This window comes from Eulemur rufifrons, chromosome 1, assembly GCF_041146395.1.
Source record: "Eulemur rufifrons isolate Redbay chromosome 1, OSU_ERuf_1, whole genome shotgun sequence".
NCBI lineage: Eukaryota > Metazoa > Chordata > Mammalia > Primates > Lemuridae > Eulemur > Eulemur rufifrons.
The window spans coordinates 78,735,130-78,761,769 of NC_090983.1; the positions used below are offsets into that span (position 1 = coordinate 78,735,130).

A 26,640-nucleotide genomic window follows, 5' to 3' on the forward strand; every position below is an offset into this window, starting at 1 on the left:
CACCAGGGGCTTCTCATCCAATGTAAATTGAAGTGGAAAAGGAGGAAAGTTGTAATTGTTGCATCTCCCTATTAAAAAAGTTTAACAAGTCAAGTTCATTCCTGCTGATTTTTACTTAGTTGGGTCTTAGCTAACTGAGTGAGGAAGATAAATCAAGCTACTTGCAGATTTTCCTAATGGTGCAAAGTTTGGCACCCTGAGGACTGTGGAAATGTCTATTACTACACTTGTAAAGAAGAGAAGTGGAACAAGACTGTGGGTGGCTGGATCCATATGAGTGATTTATTACCCCTGAATCCACTTAGTCATTTCTGGAGAAGCACTTAAATGCCAAAAGTTTATGGTCATTTTCAGTTTAAGAAAAGAACAGGGCACATCTTAACATATGAAACATATATTATCTGGAGAAATTGATATTTTTTTTCCTGAGTTTACTAGCAAAATGTATTATAAAATTTGAGTTTATAAATGTAAAGTGACATTGCACTTTACACAAATGTGTCTACTTCTGATTTCCTGAGGTCCTTTCAATTCCACTTTTTTATAGAAAAAAATATGGATGTTCTACTCTTAAACTGTATTCTGGTATTTGCGGTTTGCTAATAAATAAATTAAAAATTTGGTGGCATATCAGGTATATAATTTTTAACGGTAAATTGACCTTTTCTGTGACAATTTTTCTGTCTTCTTGAAGAGCTACTTTGTAGATAGCTTAATTTTTGTTCAAATACAAATTAGAATCAATTTTCTGGGGAAAAATAATCAGTATAGCTCCCGTTCTCCACAACAAAGAAAATACATTTGTAGACATATTCTGGAAATTTAAATCCCTGAATGCTCTTTTGAGCGAGTCCAAGGAGATTGGAAGACTGACATTTTGTATTTTGCTATTCCCGAGAGGCATGTGTATGATCATCTTTACTGAGGTTTGTTCCTGTCCCTCCTGAATTAATATGCATTTTCGTTAACTAATCTTGAAACAACAGGAATAAAGTTTATCCAGGTCTTTTATACCTCAGAGAACAAAACAAATACTACAAATCTTTAGAGAGAAAGGATATACAAAAGGGCTTGAGGTGAATATTTCAAAGCAAATACTCTTTAAATGATGTGCAAATTATTTCAGCTCTTGAGCAAGATTTATGAAAGGGGATTAGCCCACTGAAATAAGAACCAAGTTTAAACTGTTGGGTTTCAAAGTCAAAGATGAGAAGTGGTTACAAGAAAAGGACGGAGAAAGGCAACAATAATTTAGAGAAGGGATTTCTTTCAGTTTTTCCCCTTAACTGACTCACCTTAAATTGTTACCAATTGTTTTCCTTAACTGCAGTAAAAAAAAAAAAAAATTTGCATTTCTCCTCTAATTTTCTAAAAAGTTAAAAGTGTAATAGTTAAGAAATGGTACTGGAATTTATTCAGCAACAAGGTCTCTACTTGCCAGGTAAAAATATAATCACAAACTGTGTTAAACAATTAAAACCATTCAAGCTGGAAAGGATAACTTCTAAGATTTTTAAGTCAGAGGATGTTTTTTTCAATTCATAAGTCACATCTCTAATAACACAACATAATATATTCTAATACTCCAACATGCTCTTCAAGTAATAGTTAAAAGCTTGTAAGACTTATGAAAATGATTGCTTTTATGTAATTGTAAAGATTATTAAGTGAGCTCAATTCTTATGATTCCATAATGACCCACAGTTCTGGAAGGTAAAGGAAATTTTAATGACCCCATTCACATGTGATTAATATCTAACGCTTCTTGACTAAAATTCTGGATTTCATTCAATAAAAATGAGTTAAGCAAAAATTTTATGGGTTCTCAGCCAACCCTCCTGTGGAAATCAGTTATGGTTATGCCCAATTTAAAAATAAGGCATAGAACCTTAATAACAAGCCCAGGTACTGAATTAAAAAAAAAGATTAATTATTCTTATGTAAGCTGTCTTGGAGTAATAAAGCTAAATAAGTGAAGTGAATCCAAGTGTTACTAAAATTGTAAGGAAACTAACTCTTTCAATCGTTTCATTACTATCCACCGAATTTTTAAAAGACTGGACATTTGGGGGCAAATTTATGAGGAAGATTCTTACTGAGAAAAGGATTATCATTTGCCCATTTCAGTTTCCATCTCCTAGAAGAAAAAAAAGGTAGACCTGAGAAATGATGTTTTATTTTGGAAATAGTCATTATCAATTCTTCCCAATGAGTGAAATCTCACACTACTAGAAGGATTAATTGACTTTATTTTGAATCTTCCCTCTATTTTTTGATAACTAAATTGTGGGCCTACTTTTGTTCTTCTTTGCAATTTTTCAAAACAGCTTGACTAAAGTGCAGCGTGGTGGCCCTGATTGTTTTGGCAGGTGCAGCAAAGAAGCTTACTCTGTGAGTAACGCAGCTAAGTTGTGGCTCATCCAGAATTTTGACATGTAACCTAAAAGGCCAATGGGAAATGTGTTCAAGTACTCAAGAACAACATAAAAATAAAGGCATTTAAGCAATCAAATATTATTATTATTGCTTTTGGAGAAGGTCAGTAACAAAAAAAGGCTACATGTGAGATTATATGTTTCTAGAAGAAGAGTCAGATGGAAGATAAAGGATAAATAGAATTTCAGATGGATTTTACACATGGGTATTGCCAGGAAATTAGTGGATTATTTCCACAGAATTGCTTGGAGCTTTGGTTTCTTGTCTGTTTGTCTTGGTGAGAGTAGTTTATGCTTGGAACTATTTTTTGATATTATTGTTGTTGTTTGGCTAGAACTGTTGACTTTTTGACATGGGCAGTTCAGAGTTCATGACAGGTGTGGCAGAGGCAAAAATTACACAGGAAGTATAAGTCTTGGTTCTGTCTCAATTAGTGTGTAATCATGGGTTGAAAGAGATTAATGAGATTAAATAAATATTTACCATTCAAAATCATTCACTGTCATGGCACGGCCCAGATGATAACCATATGCAGGGTTATTTCACACAAAGGTAGACTAGATTGCTCTTTCATACAAGTAGGTCTTGTCAAAGTCCCAAAGACCACTTTCTGGCTCTGGATTTTCAAAACCCTATTTAGAGAAATTATTTTTGTCATATGGTAATGTGTTTTTCAAACTTTAATGTGCAAATGAATCACCTGTTAAAATGCAGATTTGGTTCAGTAGGCTCAATGGTTCCAGTCAGTGGGGGTGGGGTTTGAGAGTCCATATTTCCTAACAAGTTCCCAGGTGATATTGTTGTTGCTGGTCCATAGACCATACTCTTTGAGTAGCAAGAAATATAGTAGGATTATGAAAGAATGAGATATAAGATGCAAGTTCTGCTGAACTCCTTGGCATCCTGATGTTTTTTTTCCAAACCACAGAAGCAATGGGTATTTGGGAATTGCCAAGAATCCTTCCAATATATATCAAGAAAACCTATCAATATCACCTCAAAAATCTCTGGAATCTTTCCCCTTCTTCTAGTCCTACTGCCTAGTCTGGGCCTGCAGCATATGTTACTTGGTCTACTGCAACAGTTTCCTAATTAATCTCCTTGTCTACTAATATGATCTTTCACTCTTTTTTGGGGTATCTATCTTTTGCCATTCTCTACATTTCCCCCAAAATTATTACTCTAAAAATTAGATCTATTAGTATCTCCTCCCTGCATAAAAGTCCTTCATGAGGCTCCCATTATTTACAGTATTAGGTCATTAAGTATGAAATGTCTGATTTCCTTAAGTACTGAGTTTGACAGTTGATATCTCTGACATTTCACTTTGACACTTCTTGCCCTGCCCCACATTGTGAAAGTACACCTTCAGTCTTTCAAAAGCACTTTTTGGCTTGTGATTATCTTTCATATTTTGTTAGAGAAATTTTTGTGAAACCATGGATAAGTTAAAAATTTGTGTTATTTTTGAATATGAGTTCCATCATGGAACCAATACAGGGCAGACAGCTCAAAATATCAACGAAGTGTTTGGGAAGGATGTGGCTTGTGAACACATAGTACACTGATGGTTTGAGAAGTTCCATTCTGGTGATTTTAATTTTGAAATCCCATGTGGGCAACCTAAGACCAAAGTGGATAATGATGAGCTGAAAGCTGTAGTGGAAGTGAATCCATCTCAACCTATGCGTGAATTAGCAGCAAGGTTTGATATTACTATTCCAACAATATTGGACCATTTGAAACAAATTGGTTAGGTGAAGAAGCTGGACAGATGGGTTCTGCATGAATTAAATGAGCATCAAAAGAGAAATCATCTGGAAGGTTGCCTTTCTTTGCTGTCATGACATAAAGGTGAACCATTTCTACACTGTATGGTTATATGTGATAAAAAAAACCAGATTCTTTTTGACAATTGCAAGCATTCAGCACAATGGTCAGAAAGATGAAGTGCCAAAACATAGTCAAAAACCAAATATTCATCAAAAAAAGCTAATGGTGTCTATTTGGTGGTCCAGCGGTGGTATTATCCACTATAGCTTCATGAAACCTGGTCAATGGATTATAGCGGATGTCTACTACAACCAATTGGATGAAATGATGAGGATGCTTGCTATGAAGCAGCTGAGATTGGTCAACAGAGACAGGCTAGTCCTCTTGCAAGATCACATCTTGCAAAAAAAAAAAAAAAAAAAACAATGCTGCTCAAACTATAGATGTTGGACTTGGAAACTCTCTGTCATCCACCATATTCACCAGACCTTGCATCAAGTGACTACCGTTTCTTCCAGGCCTTGGACCACTTCTTGCAAGAAATATTCAGTTCTCAACAAGCTCTGGAAAACACCTTTTGCTATTTCATCGCCACTCGCTCTCCAGATTTCTTTGCTGCTGGAATAAACAAGCTATCCTTAAGATGGCAAAAGTGTGTCAATAGTTTAGGCACATACTTTGATTAACTGTACTGCTCCTTGTTTGAGATATAATGAACTACATTTTTTATTTGAAACCAGACATTTCATATTTAATGACCTATACAAAGTCCTAATTTTTAGCATTCCATGCAAGATGCTTTGCCAGTGGTTCACTGCTCATTTCCAATCCGACCTCCAGGTGTTGCTCCAATGTTTTGCACATTCTAGGTTTACCAATCTATTGCTGTCCTCCAAACACTTTATGCTTTATAGTTCTTTATTTCCTATCCTACAATATAACCTTTTTCTTCTCTGCCATTCTTCTCTTCCTCATCTGAAAAACTCCCAGAGCTCCACAGTAGCATTAAACTCCATAAACCTCTGATTCCCTTTTATAAGCTGACTTCCCTTCCATGGGCTGGGCTCTCTTCTGATAGCGCCTACCTGTATTTCCAGAGATCACTCTAAATATATTAATTACCTGCACTCAAATCTTTATTTCAAGGACTGCTGAAGGGACTGTTCCTCCTGTGGAGGAACACAAACTCAAACACCCATCAAGGGGTCAGTGCCTCACAATTCAATGTTTCCCTTCATTCCTCTTACATAAAATTCATGATGGTTTCTTCAAGGTTCTCCTCTCATTCATTCAGCCATTTGTTTACTCACTCAGACATTTAGTATTGAACACCAGGGTGTTTCAGATTCATTCTAGGTAACAGGGATGGGGAGAGGTAATCAACAGAACATAATGGTTTATTTATACCCTTTAGGCACTCACAGCCTAATGGAACAGGATGATCCAGGTTTCAACAAATGACTGAAGCCTTGGTCAGCTAGGATTACCTTCCCTAGACATCCCAGTCCCTTTGATAGAGTGGACACTGTGGGTGTCCCTTGCCAGCTTATCACAGACTGTACTTTAGTCAGATCAGACCAGACTTTTAGCATCTTTCAATTCACTCCTTATAAGTGGTTCTATATCCATGTGGTTTGTTTGATATTTTTACTTTAGTCAACAAAAGCCATCTCTATCACCAGCTGCTTTATGATACTGGCTTGATTCTAATATGTTACAGATTATATTAAATATATAAAAACACTATAATTAAACAAAATCTTTCCTTGCTTTTAAGTGAAATCACATAACTCTCTGTCAAAATTCTACCATTGTATTATCTCACTACATTATATAAAAATGGAAATGCCAACTGACACTTGGCAAAATACAATCTCTAGAGATTGCCATAATATATCAGGCTCACACCCAGGAATGGCAAAAGCAAGCATTCCTTCCCCACGACACTCAGAATCCCTTAAGATAACAAAAGGTAAAAGTATGTATGTTGCCCTGAGTCAACAGAATAATAAAGATACAAAAAAATTAAGCCCCTGACAAATTATGCATTTGTTTATTCTGCATTTGGCAACTGTTTAAATCAGGAGCAAAAGCACATTCTTGCTATACTTCTGAAGAGAGGAACTGGTGAATTTATAGCAGACAAACAAAAGTCATGATTATTTTACTCAGAGTTCACCCATATGGAAATCATTTTATATCACAATATATAATCTACAAAGTTCTTAGATATATTTTAGATCCAATATATACATTATCCTTAGATCTAACATATAATCTTTTTAGATAATAAACATATTTATATTATTTTATAATTTTATAAAAATATTCATTATATTTATCTGGAAAGTTAATTTCAGGAAACTTAAGAAACTTGTCCAAATCATATGGTTGTATATCCTGGAGGTAAGAATTGTACTCAAATTTTCTTACTCTTAGACTCAAATTTCTTATACAATCCCATATAACCTTTTGGAGAGGGTGCTGAGGGCAAGCGCTTTCCTAATTTATGTGTTAAACTGGAGTTTTATAAATAAGCTAACCCTAAAGAAAATTATTCTCAGAATCTTCTAAAAATAATCAAAATTGCTATTATTATTTTTTGTGCATTACAGAGTTCCTTTTTCTTTTATTGCCTCTAACAGAGTCTTGAAAATTCCAAGCCAGAGCCCATAGAAGAGCCTCAAGAATAAGTATGAAGTGCAGTAATTCTTTCAAACAAAATAGGACGTTAGAATGGATGAAGGGAATATTGGGAGGTGTGGTCTGAGCTGAGCCTTGGAGGATGTTAGCTTAGTAAAGAGAAGACCTTGCTTTAAAGGCAGAAGTCAGCAAATAGTGGTGTGTATCAGGGATCATAAGCACTATTTCACTAGAATATTTTCTTAAAATTATGGGTCAGGGAGTGATGAGCAAAAACTGGAGAAGGGGGCACAGGTCATAAAGAGCTTTCTACAGAGAAACTTGGACTCTAATTCCAATTGCAGTTATTCCAGTGCAGTAATTTGATTAGAAATTGTTCTTAACCTCTGACATCCATTTTGGAGGATACCATATCTGGTGACAAGATACAAGTCTTATATTTTCTACTTGGTCATGGCATCTCATGTTTTGTCTCCTATGTTTTTAAGCCAATTAATTTGGTATACAAATAGATTATATTTAGTTACATTAGGGAAGTTGGGTAGAAGGAATATTTAGTTTCAAGTACTATTTAAATGATTAAAAAAAGATGAATTGGAAGACTTATTTACTTTTCCCAAGTCATCCATGAGCCATTTCTTGAAGAAAGTTGAGTTCTAATGTTATAGATCACACTTTATTGAATTTTGATGGAGACAGCTGGTATTTTTGGATTCATTTATACTTTTGGGTGAAAGCAATACCTGATTTTGCTTACATGGGTGTGGGCTGAACTATGAGTAATAAGAAAAAAATTATTTTACAAGAAAATCTCAAAGATTCTATACATTTACAATTAAATGTTTTCCCTTAAGCATGTCATTAGGCCTCTTTGGGATATCTGAATAAATGCATTAAAAAGCAAATTACTTTGTTTTAGAATTTTGAAGAAAAGTAACATAAGTTCCTATACTCCAGAAACAAAAAGGAGCAGACCAAATGAATCCTGTATATGGAAAGAGGTGATCATTTGCAGTCAAAATATTTTTCTCTGCACAGAGATTCACTGTAAGATTGCCTTAATGTCATACTTAGCAAAGGTACTTTAAACTTCATATGACAATAGTGAATGAAGATTATATGCCTAACTTTATAAGAAAATATTAATATATACCCATTCTAAAGTTACGGGATAAACAAATAGATACCTTCAGAGTAGATCAAAGACTTTTTTATTGTTGTTTACAATCACAGTAGTGTATTAATGCTAAGGAAATATTGCTTGAGAGTTAGAGCAAAGAGCCCTCTGGATTTGGCCTATTATTGAAAGAAAGATGCCATTTGACCTAATGAAATCAGAAATTGATTAAATGCAGTTCATCTAAAGGGAGATATGGTCATGGTGTTATTGCCAGGGTCAGAAGGAAAATGGGGTGATCTAGTGCTTGCGAGAGGGTTAGATGGACTTTCAGAGTAGCTAATGCTGTGAGATACATGAGAACGGACACCCACAGGTCACAAGACAAGATCAACGCCTTAGATGGGAAAGAAGAGATTAATCAGAACATTCTTTGCTCAGCTCATAAGTAAGTCCTCTTATCAAATGATTCATTGAGAACTGAATGTTTTTAAAGAAACTACAATCTATTGGTCCCAGAAAAAGTAGGGATTGTTGCTATCTTGGGAACACATGTCAGAACAATGGCTAGAGACACACACAGCCACAGTGAAGCCCTGGAACCTTCATGCAGAATATTGTTTTGACAAACTAATTTGGACACTTGATTATCCAGTGTGTGTCTAATCTATACTGTTTTTTTTTCCTCTTATGATGTTCAAATTTGCCAGCTTTAACAACATCAATTTTCATGTACAATTTTTCCAGTTTTTTCTTTACCAGCTGAAATATTTTGAAATAAAGAACTCCTTTAACATGCAGAAAACAACTGACAAAAGAATTGACACTTGACTATTATTTAGATATTGTTTGTCTTATAACTGTAATAAAATAAAATGACCTATTTTCACATCTTAGTTCAATAGTTTATTTTCTCAAGTGGATATTGAATGAAACTGGTGCCAGAGTGGCAACATTTATTGTGGAAAAATAAAGAGTGAGATGATTGATCATCTTACCCAAATCAGAAACCTCTGTCCTTTCAATAATACAGTAACCCATAATATTCTACACAAATATTATGATGTTTTTGTTATTTCCAGGTAAGAGCTTTCTAGTTTTTCAATACTAGATATGATTTATCTGAGAAATGTTTTCATTTTCTTGGCAGATGGCTTGCTCATCTTATTATTTTCATGCATTGGCAGGATTAGGCTGTTTTATACAAAATTCTTAATAAGAAGAAACTTTAAAATATGTATTTATACAAGTCTCCAGAACAGGCTTCACAGTATGTGTTTTAAACAATTGCTAATTACATATTTATCCAAGAAACAAGTTTGAATTTTTCATTTTGGATAATAATAAACATCTTAAAACTTTTCTTAATTACCTAGTTACCAGGAGGGTCATGATGGTCACAAAAAAAAAAAAAAATACATTGGTTTTTTGGGAAAAAAGTAGGAAAACAATGAGTTAGCAATGTTTTATTTAATGAGGTCTTCATGTAACTCACATTCAGAAAATTTGATCTTTCTTTAAAGTTTTCAAGTCACAATTAGAACATATGTATATTCATATATTGAATTAGGCACATGGGCAATGCCTAACTTTGTGTGTGTATGTGTGTTTACTCCAGTTTTTAATTGGGAAACTTTTTAAACATACAGGAGAGGTGAAATGACAGCATCTTGATCACTTGTAATGCACTACCTAGACTCACCAAATGTTAACATTTGGGGCAATGCCAGACTTAATCTGTCATTATACACATTTCTTACAAAGAACATCTGCCTTGCTGAGGACTTATTCTCTACCAATGTTGCAAAAACTTCCTACTCAGCCCCCCATTCTCTCCTTTTCCTGAAGTTTCTTCTGACTTCCAGGCTTCACTAACCCTCCTTGCCTGGGATTTTCAGGGTCCAGGAGTCTCCTAGCCAAAGACATTCTGAGACTCCTATTTGCTTTGGTGGAGTTGGTACGGCAGTCAGGGAGGAGGAAAGGGGTAACAATTTGGAAAGCAATGCTACTGAGAAGTCTTAGATCTCAGGGCCAAAGGTACAGCAAATTCAGAATGAGCTTGTTCCCTATAAACAATATTCTAAATGATTGCAGAAGTTTCAAGTGTGTTTTGTGGCCTGGTATGTGGTTTCCTTGTGAAAATGTGTCAAGGTCTACCCAACCAATTTACAAGTGGATTTTGAGAACATAGCCTACTTATAGTTGTGGATGGCCAGTGCTATAATTATTTAGATTAATACAAAAAATTACTGCCTTCTCTGTAAAACTTGTTTTCACATGACATGTTCATGATTACTTCACAGGCAAATTTTTAAAACAAAGATAACATTAAGGATCTATGGCATTTTCATTTTCTACATTGTATAAATACCTCAGTTCAAGTTTTTTATTCCTATTTTATCCCTGTTGCCTTATTACACACATCATTAAAGGGATATGGAATTTGGAAATCCAAATCTAAATACCCTTATTATTACACACATATTACATATACTCTTATTACACACATCAGTAAGGAGATATGGAATTCAGAAATCCATATCTAAATACTTTTGGGATTTTACCCAGAACAAATTTATTTTTAGGATAACTTGAAAGACAGCTAAAGGGAAATCTATTTCCTTTTAGTTCTCTTACCTTTTGACTATAGTCTTCTAACTCACATTCATTTTGGGGTGCTTATTTATAATACTAAAAGTGTCAATTCTATATAAATGTTATCCAAGGTTTCTACATTCATGGATTTTATGGTTTAGCAATTGATAAGCATGAGATATATTACTACTAAAGCATCACCTAAATACAAAAATAAATTTTTTAAAAATTGAAAGCACAGATGAGTGAAGTCAAGAATCTCAGTTGTATATTTTTAATTGTATTTGTTAATGAAAAAGAATGAATAACTTCATGAATGAATAAATGAGAGCTTTGTCCAAAGGAATAGTGAAATGGCTAGATGTGGAATCCTTTCCATCAACTAGAACTTCTTAATGACATGCTCTTCTAGGCATAAAAGAATCAAGATCATCTCCTGGCTCCCTTCCACTCTCTCCTGGTGTGCTGCTCCCAAGAATGCCCTGGCTGCCATTTTCACCTGGGGAGTCGCCAGGGGAAAGACCAGCTGCTCAGGTTTAGATTTTTGCAGCCATGACTCCCATATCCAGTTCTGGCTCCTCTTCCCAGTGCTCTGTACACTCAGGGAACAGGATGGCAAGTAGAGATGCCCTGCTCCCGTCTTCCATCAGACACCACCCTTGGCTCATGCCCTGTTCTGGTGCCATCTGCTTGGGGACATAGAGGATAATACTAAGAGCTCCTACTTATTGAGTGCCTGCTGTGAGCTAAGTATTTACATATCTAATTTCAAATTCTCACATGATCCTGTAAGGACAGTATTAGATCCATTTTTATAGGTCTGGAAAGTAAAGCTCAGAAAAGTTAAGAAACCTCTCCAAGATTATCTGATGCAAGATTTATTACATTTGGGCCTTTCCTCCCTTTGCCATCCGTGGAAGACGCTTCTCTTTCCTTGGAAAAATATGTTAACATCTTCCATCTTTGATTGGCTCTGCACTTTTCATAACAGCCCTCCCTGGAGAGCTGCTCTCCTCCTCTCATCCCAGGCTGGTGTCCTGAATTTCCCACAGTGATTTGGCCCTTACATTGAATTTTCTGGCTTCGTGTCTGTTAGACTCAAATGATATCTTAAAATATCTGATTAGTACTTAATAGTGTTGGCAGGTTAGAATCATATTTTAAAAAGGAAAGTATATGTAAACACAACTTTCTGAATTCACTTTTTGAGAGAACATATTTTTCCCATGTTATACAGACAAACTGGACAATGAAATGACCACCTGTTAGCTGCTAATGATGTTCGCATGCCTTTTAAAAAAAGTAATTCTGGCTTTATCTGCCTACAATCTTGGCGACAAAACTCGTGGGAACATCAAGGGCATAGGAAGCCAAAGGCAGCAAACTGACAATAAAGTTTGTGCTTAGACTATTAATAAGGAAGCGGATACTGTGAATCTGATTCCACATAATTATTTAATCTCCAGAGGGTGACATAAAGCTGAATGCATGTTTTAAGAAACCTAAGTTTGTGTGTTCAAATCTAGGACTGAGATCAGAGGATTTCAAACAGGGTATTTCCTACTTGAAAACAATATTTTAAAAAGCATCAACTATAAAATATGCCAATCACTATTTCAAATGCATAGTCTAATTTGAAATTGTGTGGGTGGGTCAATCATTATGCCTTTCAAATGAAAATGAATACATACATATTGAATGAACTTAATTCAAAGTCATAAAGATGGATATTAACTGTGTCCTATGTTGCAAAAATATACTGGCCCTAAAAAAGGCTTACAACTATACATATTCGCCAAGATACAGAAATGAAGGATTTTCTAAAATTACGGCTAGCATTAAAGATTAAATGTCTCTCTCATTTTAATAGTGAAATCAAAGTTCAACGAAAACATCTGGTTTTAATATTTTTGCCAATAAGTTTTTGGGTTCTAATTTAAGTTTACTGATTTCTATGAATCTTAGTTTTAATGTAATATTTCCATCCAAGTCAAAGGTTGACATAAACTACGTTTACCTTTTATTTGTTCATTTCTCTATAGCGTAATGATTAAAAGCATAGGCTCTAAAATCAGATTCCTTGGGTTTGAAACATGTCTCCATAACTTGTCTTTGTACAAGTGACCTTAATTCTCTACGCCTCAGTTTTGTCATCTGTAAAATAATAGTATCTACCTCATAGGGTTGGTGGGAGGATTAAATGAGTCAATATAAGGTAAGCACTTAGAACAATGCCTGGTGTGCAATAAGTGCTCAATATTTTCTAGTTATCATTTTTTTAACTTCAAATTAAAAGGTGAATATGAAGTCATTGTATAATTAGGTACATTTTGAAATAAACAGAATAAATCATGTATCTCTTCCTTTGTCTTTAAGCAGGATTGGATTTAAGCTCAAAGTAGACAAATAATTGTCTTTCCCAATTAAAAACAAATTCTAAAATGAAGTAGGAAATATCCTACTTGCAAGATTGTTTTTCAGTAACATCCTAAAACTTTTTTTTTTTGAGACAGAGTCTCCCTCTATTGCCTGATATAGAGTGCAGTGCATCATCACTGTAACCTCAAACTCCTGGGCTCAAGTGATCCTTCTGGCTCAGCCTCCCAAGCGGCTAGGACTACCAGAGTGTGCCACCACACCTGGCTAATATTTTTAATTGTTTGTAGAGATGGTGGTAGGGGGGAGGGGCTCGCTATGTTGCTAAGGCTGGTCTTGAACTCCTGGCCTCAAGAAATCCTCTGGCCTAGGCCTCCCAAAGTGCTAGAATTACAGGCAAGAGCCACCATGCCTGGCCACATCTTAAAACTTGAAAGTTACTACTCCTCAATACAGAATCCATTAGCCTCAGAGTTTCTCAAATATATTTTTTGAAAACCTTTATTTTCTTCCTAGCTTCAGGGTTTAGAAGCATGTCAAGATTTCCTCCAAATCAGCAATTAGATCTGAGATTCCAGATCTACTAATTGCAACACATATGCTTTAACATCTACTAAAAAATGTGTATATAATTAACATTAAATATACACTCACAATTGAATTCTAATTCTGAAATCTTATCTATGTCTGAATCCATATGAAGTAAAAGTGGACAATGACCAGGAATTTAAAGGAAACATTTTTTAAGTGAAATAACTCCACACTGTACCATCATATGGAAAAGGCTCTCTAAATGGCATTATTATCTCTTTATAAACACATCATGCATTTTCTAGACATTAACATTTATAATCTTAAACTCCAATTTAGCACAACTGGCTAACAAAGTATGTATCTAGCAGTTGTTGAAAATTATAGCATGGGTCTTTGAATAATGACTTAATTTTGAAAGGGTGCTTCTACTCCAAGTTCTCATGCAATTTCTAGATTTGTGACTACCAATAATTCAATTTTAGAAGATATGTTATCAAATATAAATAGCTTCTCGCCTCCCTGTCATAGGGGTGTGTGTGTGCTTGTGTACATGTATATGCATACATATTCATATATATCTTTCCTAATATACACACACATATGTATATATACACAAATAAACATGGGGCATATACACCTGTATACAGGTACATGTATATGTAGTCCATTAGCAGCTCTTCCCAACTCACTGAGTTCTCCTTAAATTCAAAAAGTTAGGATATAAGTATACTGATCTTTGATCAGAGAGGAATGGCAGAAAAAAATGGTGATTTGGAAGAGTGGGGGTAGCTAATTAGAAGATCTAAGAAAGATACCATAATTTTTAAGACTTTGGGAAATTGTTTTTCTCTGATTCCAAAGATATCTACTTGTTCCTTCATGAGGTTGAGACTCAAACCAAATCTGAGATATGTATGACATGTTTTCGTAACTCCCTTTTACTGAGGAAGAAGCAGGCTGGGGAAAGGTTAAGAAAGATACTCAAGATCACTATGTAAGTGATGAGACCAGTTATTTTTACTCCACATATATATATATTTTTTACTCCAAATATTTTTTTAGGATATTAGAACTCCAAATATTCTTTTAGAATATTAGAACCCCTAATATTTTTTTTAGAATATTAGAAGTAGATGTGACCTTGGAGAATATCTAATTCACATCCCACATTTTTAATCAGCCTCTGGAAAGTGCCTTTCCAAATCTTTCTGGTGGTCTGAAAGTGTGTAAAGTTACATAGCCTCTTGGCTTAAGCTGGGCCAACTGTGGTGGTCACTCATATTTTTTAATGTATGGAAGTCAGATTGCCAGCATACCAAGGTTTGGAGATGCTTGACATTTCCCACTCTCAAAATCAATCACCAATCTGAACGCCATGGCAATTACTCAGAGACTCAGAGGTTTGCTGTAAGCACAGACCATGAACTTGGAACAATTATTTTCGCAAAAGGCATTCCCAACAATGATGCGAGCAAAGTGCCCAGACTGCCCTCCAGTGCATGAATCCCTGCCCAGGAAATGGCTACAAGTCTTCCACAAGTAGCAGGACTTTGGCTTAAGTCTCATTTCAATGCATTTATATTTCATAAGCACTGCATTTAGACTTAAAATGAGCAAGTCAAAGAAAATACTCACTTAAAGATTTTCTGTGCTCTGGTTTCTGTTCTTTTATATCACTATCATAGTGACTTAGCAATTCAGTACTGGAGGATCTTTGGATTTTGAATAATTCCAGGTTTCTTGATGAACAATATGAATCCTTTGGCTGAAAAAAACAAACAATTAGACTGGATAATTTTACTAGGAAGAAAAGACTCACTAAATAGTTTTGTGGTCTATTTTGATGTTATTAAATAGATTTAAGGAGAAGTTTGAAATAAGATAATTATTTTGGGATAGGGCCTCTATACTAAGCTCAATACTCAAATTTAATAATGGTTTATATATGCATATGGTGCTTACTAAATGACATGCATTATTCCAAGCACTCTTCATGCACTAACTCAATCATTACAATAATTCTATGACATAGGTGATATTATTATTATACTTATTTTCCAGATGAAAGTGAGGTCAAAAGAGAAAAGTAGGCCACACGTAGAAAATGATAGAACCGGAATTCAAATGCAGGTAGTCTGGTCCGAGAGTCCACCCACTCTCAAAGACAACAAACCCCTATAAGGGGACTATACTGATGATGGGGAAAAGTCAATTTGTTGTTTTATTTTCTAAAGTTTTAGTCCCAAAATGATATAATAAAAGACTGCAATTATCAGTAAAATCACACAGAAAATGTTGTGTTTTCCTGTTGTGTACCATATTTACAACTCTCCAAATTTTCCTCAAATTTTGCAACTATTAGTGTCCTAAAATTAGATGTTTGGTCTAGAGTCAGTATGAAATGAGCAGTTTTAAGTAATTTGACTCTTTGAAAAAACATACTCTGAATGTATGATTTAGGATAATTTCGTGAAGCTCTAGATAGCTAATTTTCATGAGGACAATCTAGCTTAGCTGGAAGAACAATAAAAATCAGTACAAAGGGTTATTACTTACTGGTATTATAACAGTGAGTCTGGTGGTAAATACATTCATATTTATTTTCAAGATTATGGTCTTAAAGACATTGATATTTATTTTCAAGAATATATTTCAGACTGCATAAACTGAAAATGTAAAAATTCAGTAGTTATTAAGCACTTGTGTACTTTTACAGCCTCCAGTAAATGAATGTCCATATTATTTCAGAAAAAAAAAAGAAAGAATGTGCTACATTTTTGAAAGAGAGAAATTAAATGACATTTAGTTTCACAAATCCTGTCTGCTGAAAAGGTTTTTAGTGGACTCTATTTAAACTTAAAAGAATTTAATATCTCTCAGTCCATAGGATCTATTTAAATGCATGTGTGTTATATGCCTGAACAATAAGATTTAAATGACTACATTTTAATTAATAAAGGTAACAGCCAAAACAAATACATACCAATCTGTCAATTGCATTTTTGATAGCGTGGAACCAATCCAATATGATGAAGTCAATATCTGACTGGAGAAGGAACTCATTTCCTGACACTGTTGTGATCTGAAAAAAAATTGACAGGTAAAGAAACCATGTAAGATAGCTCTCTTACATTTTAAAAAATATCCTTTAAAAAAAAAACACAGTTTAATACACTGAAATATTTTCTTGTATTCCAGTAATTGTCTTTCTGGGAACTGGAAGCATTTTGAACTGCTCTCTATAAACTGTTTTTTCATGTCATAACAAATACATTATTGTTTTAATAATAGAACGGTTAACTCAGAGTAGGGCTAAAGCTGAATTACTCCAACTCAAGGAGAAATAAGCCAGGAAGTTCACAGCAATGCAGACAGCACACACGTAAGTCAGACCCTGCAGAAAAATGCACCCGGGTGTGTCAGGATTCATTCTGCACTTTTGCCTCTTTCCTGTTTGTCGTTTTCAAATTTAATAGTATCTCTATATTTGATTTTCTTTTATGGAGGGCTCTAAAACAAATTATTTACCAAAAAGACAAATGCAGACTCCTAAAAGTTCATTCACATGAATAACATTTGGTTATTTCTATTTTCCTGTCAGAAAGATTTGTACGCTATTAATAAAGGACCAATTTCTCCACAAAGGGAGTATATTAAAATAAAAGTTCATTTACATATTTGAATTTCTCCTGGAGAGTATTTGTCAAATGAGCATCCAGGTTCCTGACTCTCTGTACTGCTAAGTAGTTGGCAATGTTTAGCATGTAACTATACATTTTTCATTACAGTGACTCTTTTTCTCCCCAGACTTGTCAGAGAAGGATGTGACCCTATCGAAACAGAGCGGTGCTCTTGGTTTCACACATAAAGGGCTACTTAGAGACGAATTTGATTAGAGTTGGGTGTGGACACGTTTTTTTGTATTAGGCCATCAATCTGAGCTGTGAAGATTTTTTCCCTTTGTATTATTGACTTTTTGTTGCAACAGGAAGATGAACATTTCCTGACTACTGTCACACATAAAGTAAGGCTTCAGAGGTTTAGAGGACTGACATTTCAAAATACTCAATCAGGAGCCAGTCACCTCTTCTCAGCCTCACTTGCTCTAAACAGGAGGTGAACGCTGAAATGTGGCACAGGTTCAGAAAACCACAAATCGTGCTTTAGGCTGTCTCTGTAATTCTATCATTAAAGTGACAATTATTACCCCAAATGGCTCATTCTGAAGGTTTCAAAGATTCTTATGGCAACATATAATGACAACAATCTTGGAGTTTTTAAGAAATCTTCTATTACACATGTGCATTTATTTTCAGAAAAACTCTATAGACATTCAACATTACTTAGTACTGCAAAGCAACCATTCTTGAGTGATATGGGTACCAACATCAAAAGTAGTCTCTACTGTAAGGAGAGGAACTGTCCAAAGTGTATGCAATTATAAGAAGTGAAAGATTGGAAAATAATAGGATTTAATTACTCACACTAGAATTTGACAGATTACTGGAACCAGTCATTTTCCTTCTCTCTTTCTCTCTCTCTCTTTTATAAAACTGCATGTAAGATTTGAGAGGGCTGAAAATAGTCTGCTGTTTTATGCATTCAGTAAAAGACAACTAAGGTGATGTTTGCCTAATTATCTGAACACCACTGCAATGTTCTTTACTCACATAAAGTTCCAAATATTTACTTTATAGAATATTGCCTCCGAAATAGTCATCTAAAAATACAAGGTCATTTCTACCTAACACAAGAAAACTAGCAATGTCCTTGACCTCTACTTTCATCCTATTCTAAATTTAAATATTTTGATTATGAATGTATTATATAAATCACAATTTGTAAACATACACAAAAATGAATTAGCCCAAGCACAATGTACAATCAAATATAATATTCCTCTGCCAGTATAAATAAACCATTATTAAAATTATAAAAAGGAACAACATTTTAAAAGTACAAGAAACAAACATAATTAGATTTACTGTATGATGAGGGTTTATGAAAGAGCCAACAAAGTTCAGTTTTCAGTCTAGTAAATTCAAACAGTGATAAAATATAAGTACTTTAACAGTCCATTTGCATTTTTGGTGTATGTTATGCAATGCAGAGGGGATCTTTCACTGCTAACACAACCAAAAGCAAAATATATTTTAAAAGTTCTGTTGTCCAAATATATTACTGCATTAATCATACATAATCAGTGATTTACAAATTCATTTTGGGAAGCTAGATCAGAGAACTATATGAATGCAATTCATTCAAAACATACTATCAGGGAGATACAGTTCACATCCCTTCCTCTGTCTTCCCACTAATCTTTCGAGTGACTAGGCAGTCTGGAGAAGTCTGCTACTGCTCTCTACAGTTTAAACGCATCCACTTCTTAATTACAGTCAGTAATTGACTTTGTTCTGTTCCATTCCAGTCACTCACAGCAAAGTAGTTTCAAAATCTTTGACTGGTAAAGCCCATTTAATTCAGGTTTCTCAATCCGCTTTTTTACATTACCTCTTTAGGGTTTCTGATAAGTGGTTTGCTGAATCATATTTGCACTTTGAACAATCGAATTTTCAACACTCTTGGGGAAAAAAGACATCAGTGAAGAATGTTAGCTTTGACTAAATCTTTTGATTGAACAACTCATGATGACAATCTAAAGTGATGTAGAACTAATAACAGACATAAAGGATTTGCTATTGAGCCATGCTAATGTACTCTTTCTATATCATGTTTTGCCTCCGTGACAGATGCTGGAGTGAAGGGATGAAGGAAGAACTTACAGAAAACACGACAGGTTTAGATAAGAGCTGCTGGTCGCCACCTTACTTAGAAACCCACTTTAGGCAAATGTCTCTTGAAATTCCTCCTTAACACCAGGTTGTATTTTAAAGGGATATATCAGGACACCAAAGCAGTCTTAATGAAGTGTGTTAGTGTTGTCAACAATGAATATCTTTTAGTACCCATCTGGGAAAATTTGCCTCAAACTTTTTCACACTAAATAAAGATCCATCTACATTCTTGCTGGTAACAAATTTACACCCAGGAAACTATAGCAGTATGTCCACTGAGCAACATGCAGAGCAGGCACGTTACTTAAGGCTTTTTGGTATTAATTCAACAATAGTTTTCCACTGGACTTGGAACAGTCTGTGTCCTTGTGGTTTTTCTGAAGATGGAGGTAGGTATGTGCAAGCTCCAAACTTCACTGATAAGAGATGAAGAGCGAAGAAATTTGTTTTTTAGGTTTTATTTAAATGGAGTATTGTTATGCTAATTTAAAACACTTAAAAAGTTTTAAGGAGTAGGGTTTATGTTTATGTAAGTATTGTCCTTTTCAATATTGCCGATTAAATATTACCCTTGTCAATATTCATATTGGCAGTTATATTTTATAATGTTATTTTTTTAACTTAAATGAGATATGTAGGATGGCATTTACTATTAAAGTTTCCATACTTTTGTTTACTAGAATAGAAACAAAATCTTTTGAAACTTCTTTTTTTCTGACTATAAGAATATGAATGTATTGTGGAGAATTTGAGAAAACTCAAGATAAATAATTGAATTAAAGCTATTCATAGCTACACAGAATAAATGTTGTAGACATTTTAATTTAGTTATTGCCAGTTTTTATAAATAATAACCAAACAAATATGATAATGATCAATGGATAACTTTATGCTATAGATAGATACCTTGTCAGCAAAACATATTTGATAGTTAAACATTGTCAGCTTCTTCTCTTCCAGTTGACTTCAAATGCACACGGGGATATTACCAAAGATGCATGAGATGATGAATGACATGCTCCCCTCTCTTTGATAGTACCACCCTTCCAATTGCAGAATAAATCCCACAATAATTCCATGTTTGGAAGACTAGAGAGGACAAGTTCATGACAGAACATCCTCCTAATTATTAACAATGACTGATTAAGCATCCATTAAGTACAAGGCACATGGCTGGAAGCTAGGAATACACAACCCCCACCCCCAAGAACACACAATCTGTTTGGATAAATAAGACATATGCATATAAAGATAAATAACAACAGAAAATGGCTTATACTAAGTCCCAATGTGAGTGGCACAGGCAATGCTCATGTTAAGATTCCAGAGGAGGGAGTAATTACTGCAGGCACATTTATATCATGGAATTATGCATAAACTGGTGGTCATGATATGTTATTCTTTAAAGGTTGATTGTATCGGAACTTTAGTATATTAAGGATATGAATACTACCACTTGGTATGCAAAGTGATATCAGCTTTAATGATCTCAAAGCACATAATAAACATTCTCCAAATGCAGCTTCCCTCCACTATCATAAAGTAATTTTGCAAATGAAGAAAATGAAGCAAATGAGGAAAATGAGAATGCCATTCTATCAAATTGGCATCATTTTAAATGATAGAATTAAGAGATTACAAAGATCTTGATTTCTAGTTCACTAGTTCTCAGCAAACAGTTGTGTACAGTCAAGGACTGTGTGTGTGAACAGGAAAGGGCCATGATGATTTCGTTTCAGTTGTGAAATCTGGAATAGTGACTTTAGACAAAGTTGCCAGTTTCCTTACAGTTAGACTAAAGATAGCCCAATTTTAAAAGATCATACAAAAATCTCTATTTTTTTTCCTTTTAAAAAACAATCACTCTTTTGCTATTAAAAAAATATAATCTAAGACAGAATCGGGGCATCCAAAAGCTCCTTCAAATCCTAGAAAGGACTAAAACAACCCTACATTTGAACAAGTATCTTTCACCATTTTGCTTAGAATCAGTCTTTGACTAAAAACCTAAGGAGAGGTTATTCCATTTTAACGAAGCTGAAATTGTATGTAGGAAATGTGTAATAAAATATGCCAAATATCCAAAGAGCCCTAAAACATGTTAAATGATATGGCTATAGTGGTTCTAGAAATAAGTGGATAAGAGGAATGGAATTTAATTACTATGATATTTACAGATACTTTGGATTTCATGATGAAATTATTATATTTGAATTGTTGAATTAAGTAAAAATAAAAAGTTATGCCAAAATACACTAAGTTAATTTGAAGTGCATATGAATTATTTTGTGATATTAATTTTGGCTGTATCTTTATTGAATACTCACAGAATAAAACATAGATATATACATTGGCTACATCATAGTGAGATATCAAGACCTAACACTGAATCAATAGTACTTAAAAAAGAAAAAGCACACAGATTCACATTTTTTTCATCTTGCATCACACTTCACATACGATATAGCTGATCAAATGAAGGTTGTCATGGTTGTACTAATAGTTAAATTACTTGGTCTCAGAGGTGTTTATGACCACCAAAGAAATTACATGATCAGGCTGAATGTCCGTCTCCAATTACAGTCTGGTTTGAGTAACTCCTAACATTTTTCTTAACATTGCGGGCAAAGTTAACATAAAACTAAGGGTAAAATATCAGTTAGAAGTAAAAGGTCTTCAATTTGTCTTTCCAAAAATGTTACTTGTTAAAGCATTTTGTGAGAAAGTATCTGCCTTGTGTTCCCAATGTTGCTAGATGTTAAGTAAATATATGCTGATTACAAAAAAAAGTTGTTTTGGCAACTCGCTTATTAAAGTGCGTTTGTAATCCCCATCTGTCATGAAAGTTTTGAAAAGTTTGTTTACTTTGGATAGCAGCCTTATCCAGGGTTACCCTAGCAAACAATGATAGCAGTCTTCAGAAGTTGTGTGAGGAACAAGCCACTGGGGATCCATTTTTGTTTTAATTGGCACACACAAACACTTTTCTGGTCTGTCAAGAAGATCAAGCTAATATGCATGGAGGGTGTTATATTCTCAGCTTTGGGGAGCAGTAAAGCTCCCTTTATTTAAGTAATTTAAATGATAGACTGCAAAAACTTTGCAAGTCAGAAAAATGTTTTATACTTTCTCAGGGAATATTTGTTTTAAGCAACGGAAAATGTTCTACATATCTAAAGATGTTGAACCTTATGTTATAATTACTCTGTTTCTTCTGACTCTGTGAAATGTTCCTAAATCCACATGCTACTAAATAAGCCAGGCCACCAATGGATCCTGCATTTCCACAACTCCCCCTGTGTTAACAAATGTGCGTTCATTAGTTTCCAGATGTTTATTGGATATTTTTTCAATGTGTTTGGGGTTGATTGATTTGCATGTACATTTATTGGAACCCTCAGTGGTGTCATCATATCAAAATAACCTGCCCATGTAAGCAATTTCTTATTTAATGGAAAGTAAACAAATGTTGAGCTATGTACACGACACATCTCAAGTGCATTCTGAAATCTCAGGTTTAAGGCCAGTCTTTCAAGAAACAATGCTTTTTAATTGAAATTGAGCTGTATCTTTGACACCCAAATAATTTGGTCCATGCATTCTTACAACAGAGATTTGTTCTGCATAATAAAATTGGTCCTGCAGTAAACATTCCCACCCCATATTGCCTGCCCACTCTACCTTTCTGGTTATTAACAAAATCTAAACTTCGTTCCAATTTATTTCAAACAAACAAGCAAACAAAAACTCATGTTCATTCTTTTATCTGTGTTAAAATATTTTAAGTACTGAGAAACAGTCTTCTCAATATTCATGAAAGAATACTATCCAAGTAATTAGTAGATAGTTTAGCAGTTTCCACAGTTTTGCAGTCAGCTACACCAAAACTTTTGCCTGTGGTGCTCATATGAAAAACGACTGAAAAAGTGACTAATCAAAGCAGTTGGTAAATAAAGATATCAGCTTAGGGTTTTATTGCTCTTAATGTTAATTTTTAAACTTGGGGGGAGTAGTTGTCTCTAGATAGATGAATTATTCTGGGACCTATCACCACCAGTCACTCCCTGGCAACCACAGATCAGCTTCTAGCCTGAGCTATACTCATCGTGCACAATTACTTATCTAGTCACATGACACTTGGGAATCTGCTGTCCCCATCATTTTCAAATTGGTGTGATTTTATTATTACCATCATTATTTAAGTAATGCTCAATTTAAAACATTTTAACAAATTTGAAAGTATAACATAAACACAAAGTCTCTCTTTCCCCAAGATATACAGAATTGTTATCTCTTTGTCCATACCTTTTTATGAGTCAACATTTCATATATGTTTATATTTTAATGAAAATATCATGTATACTGTAATAAAACTTTTTTACGCATTTAACTGTCTACAATACAATCATCTCCCATGAGGATTTAGCTACAATACCCGTTGCTCTCTCCCCCATCTCACCCATGTTACCCCTTCCAGTCCATGTTTCAAGCCAAAGTGATCTCTCTGAATCTTGGATGTGATCAGCCCATTCCTCTGCTAGATATCACTCTGAGGTTCCCACAGCTGTTTGAGTGCAGTACAAACTCTTTAATTCGGCCTGCCAGACCCTGTGTGCTCTGGCACCGACCCACACTGCAGCTTCCCTGCTCCGCACTTTCTTCTGCATCTCTACAATCCAGCCATACTGAAAATTCTTTTTGTTCCACAGCTGCCCCATACTGATTCCCATTTCTTCCCTTACAGCAGGCCGTTCCTGCTGCCCAGACCCTTCTGACTTCCTCTATCATACCGTACAAATCAATTTAGATGTCACCTTTTCAGTAAAGGCTCCTCTGAAACAGATGTCCCTTCCTTCCAAGTGCTCTCATGATATACTGCTTCTCCTCTGTCATAGCACAAACTGGTCTATGTTGAAATACCATGCTGATCTTTCTGTTCTCCCCACTAAGCTGTAACCATTCTGAAGCCAATGGCAATTGTCTATGTGCATAGCTGAATGACCAACACATAAGGAGCCCTAAGGAAATAATAAATAAAACTCATCTACTTTATTCATTTCAGTGAATGCATAATATTCTATTGTTTGATATGTCATAATATATTTAATTCATGCTCCATTGTAATAAAATTTTGAAGGCTACAGTACAGTTGCATTCTTTCAGTTAATGTAAGCAATGTAATTTTGACATCTACTGATGACACTTTATTAGAGTAGAGTAGGCAAACTACTTTGAAGATTGAGAACAGCAGTCTGAAGACTATATTTTCCCATCAGTCAACAAGTCCTAGACTTCAGACAATGGGATAAATTTGGAGGGCCCAGGAAGCACCAAGAGTGGTCTGTATTTCCATGCATATCATTAGAATAGAATGTTCTTAATTATATTCCAAAGCCACCCAAATGTTTTGCAGGGATAATCTATACTAGATCATCCAAGAATCTTACCCTAGTTGCACTTTTCTAATTGGGAGTAGACAGTATAGGAAATTGGACAAGAGATCAAGATTTTTAAGAGTTAATCTTTATGATGCAAAGATGCTCATTGCTGGTCTGTTGACGTGGCAGCCATTAATTTTAATAAAGCACTGTTAATATTAATAAACAAGCAGACTGTGGGAGAAGGTGGCAGTAGTTATGTTGCCGATAATTTTATTTAGAAGTATTAGCTAATTTTAAGATACATTGACTTAAGCAGAAACAGGTATTGTTGCCACTAGTTTATCACTCACACATGTCTCCTATTAATAAGTGCTGAGATTGCACAACAAGAATAAAAGATGTTACAATCTGTAAGTATCTCTATGCTATTGTAACATATTTGGCCATGATTATGAGTGTTTATAAAACATTCAAGAATTGTTCCATGTCTACTTACATTAATGAGAACACCTGTTAGCTTTAGTGCTGTACAGACTTATTTGCATTAGATTCAGGTTTTTGCATATAGTACATCACTTTTTGAAACAATTAGATGCTTAGAGAGAAATATAGCTAAGTGAAAACCAGCAGTTTGAATGCCTTCCGGCTCAAGACAATTCAACTCCAGGTTTTGGTGAAAAACAGAAATCTGCTGAATTACAATAATGCCACTTAGAAGTGAATGTAGGTGTATTTTATATTTTTTGCATTCAGAGAACAGAAGATACATATAAAAATCTGTGCTTTAATTTTCAAGTAAAATTATAGCCAAACAAGACAGTTTCTAGTCAAGGATGTCAAAAAGTAAGGAATGGCAATGTCACTATAATACAGTTTCTTCGTGATCTTGGGGACTTCCTATCCAAAGTTGGTCTCTTTATCAGTCTCAGGAAACTGGACAAATTCAGCAGATCGGACTGAATGAGGAAATCTGCAGATGCTTGCTCAACTTGTGTTGTTTCCAACACTTTACCATAGAGCCCTTTCTGTGTGATGGCAGCTGTAAGGAGCGAAGGAGCCCAGGATTGATCCCTCTGAGTCAGTCACTTCTGGGCTGCTGGTCACAGCATAGCCAGAACATACCAACTTAGAAAATGCACTGTAATTCCCTTACAGAAGGAAGTGAATCTGTCTTATTCATTACTCATAGACTATAGTCACAAGTTTTGGAGGTCCCACTCTATTGACAGGTCTGTCTGCCACTCCCCATAGGATGTTAAAGCTTCTGTGATTTAAATATTTTCAGTTATTGAAAAGGGAGCACTTGTACAAATCTGTAGATTCACAGCCTCTATTATCATCATTATATTTAAGAGGTGCAATGTTTACATCAAAGTGACTCAGTTGGTGATATATTCTAAAGATAAATGCGTATTTATGATCTGAAGAAGAACTGTGATTTATTACTATTTTCTCAGACATAAACAGAGCACCTCTGTAGTGTACTAGTAAACACAGATTAGCCAAGGCACACATGAACCATTCCCACAGGATTAATGATACTTTGTCTTGGGAAATGAGGGAACTGGGAATGGCCCTTGCAGAGTGTGTGAATCACAAGAAAGAATGCTATTTTTCCCCCTGCTATCTTGCTGTGTGGTCTGGGCAGAGGCACAAATATTAGGTGGGGATTTGGGGATCAACTAGTGATTTTTTTTATTGTATGGAATCCAAACTGCATAATTCAAAAAGTAAAGGCAATAATATAGTAAAAGCTTGCTTTTTGTTTCTGATAATTTTGAAATTGTGTGGAACTAAGAGCCTGATGATCTAGATTTTGCTCTCTATGAAATAGCATCATCATTTATTAAGGATGATAGATTAACTATCTGTGTAATTAGGAAGTTCATGAATGAGGAGAAATTTCTCCTTTTCCATCAATTATAGGCTTAAATAAATTGAAAGTGTTAAAATATTTTTCCTGAAAATGTGCAAAAATTATAATTCTGCC

General features: G+C 34.7%; 1 protein-coding gene across 1 annotated transcript in view; it reads right to left on the bottom strand.

Annotated features, from left to right (window-relative positions):
- Positions 1 to 26,640, bottom strand: part of ARHGAP15 (Rho GTPase activating protein 15) — a 565,257-nt gene that overhangs the window by 283,379 nt on the left and 255,238 nt on the right. Inside the window, exons 6-7 of the mRNA XM_069473002.1 lie at positions 16,458 to 16,556; positions 15,110 to 15,239 (exon numbers count right to left, since the gene is read on the bottom strand). Coding sequence (XP_069329103.1) covers positions 15,110 to 15,239; positions 16,458 to 16,556 — 229 coding nt within the window. The remainder of the gene's footprint in view (positions 1 to 15,109; positions 15,240 to 16,457; positions 16,557 to 26,640) is intronic.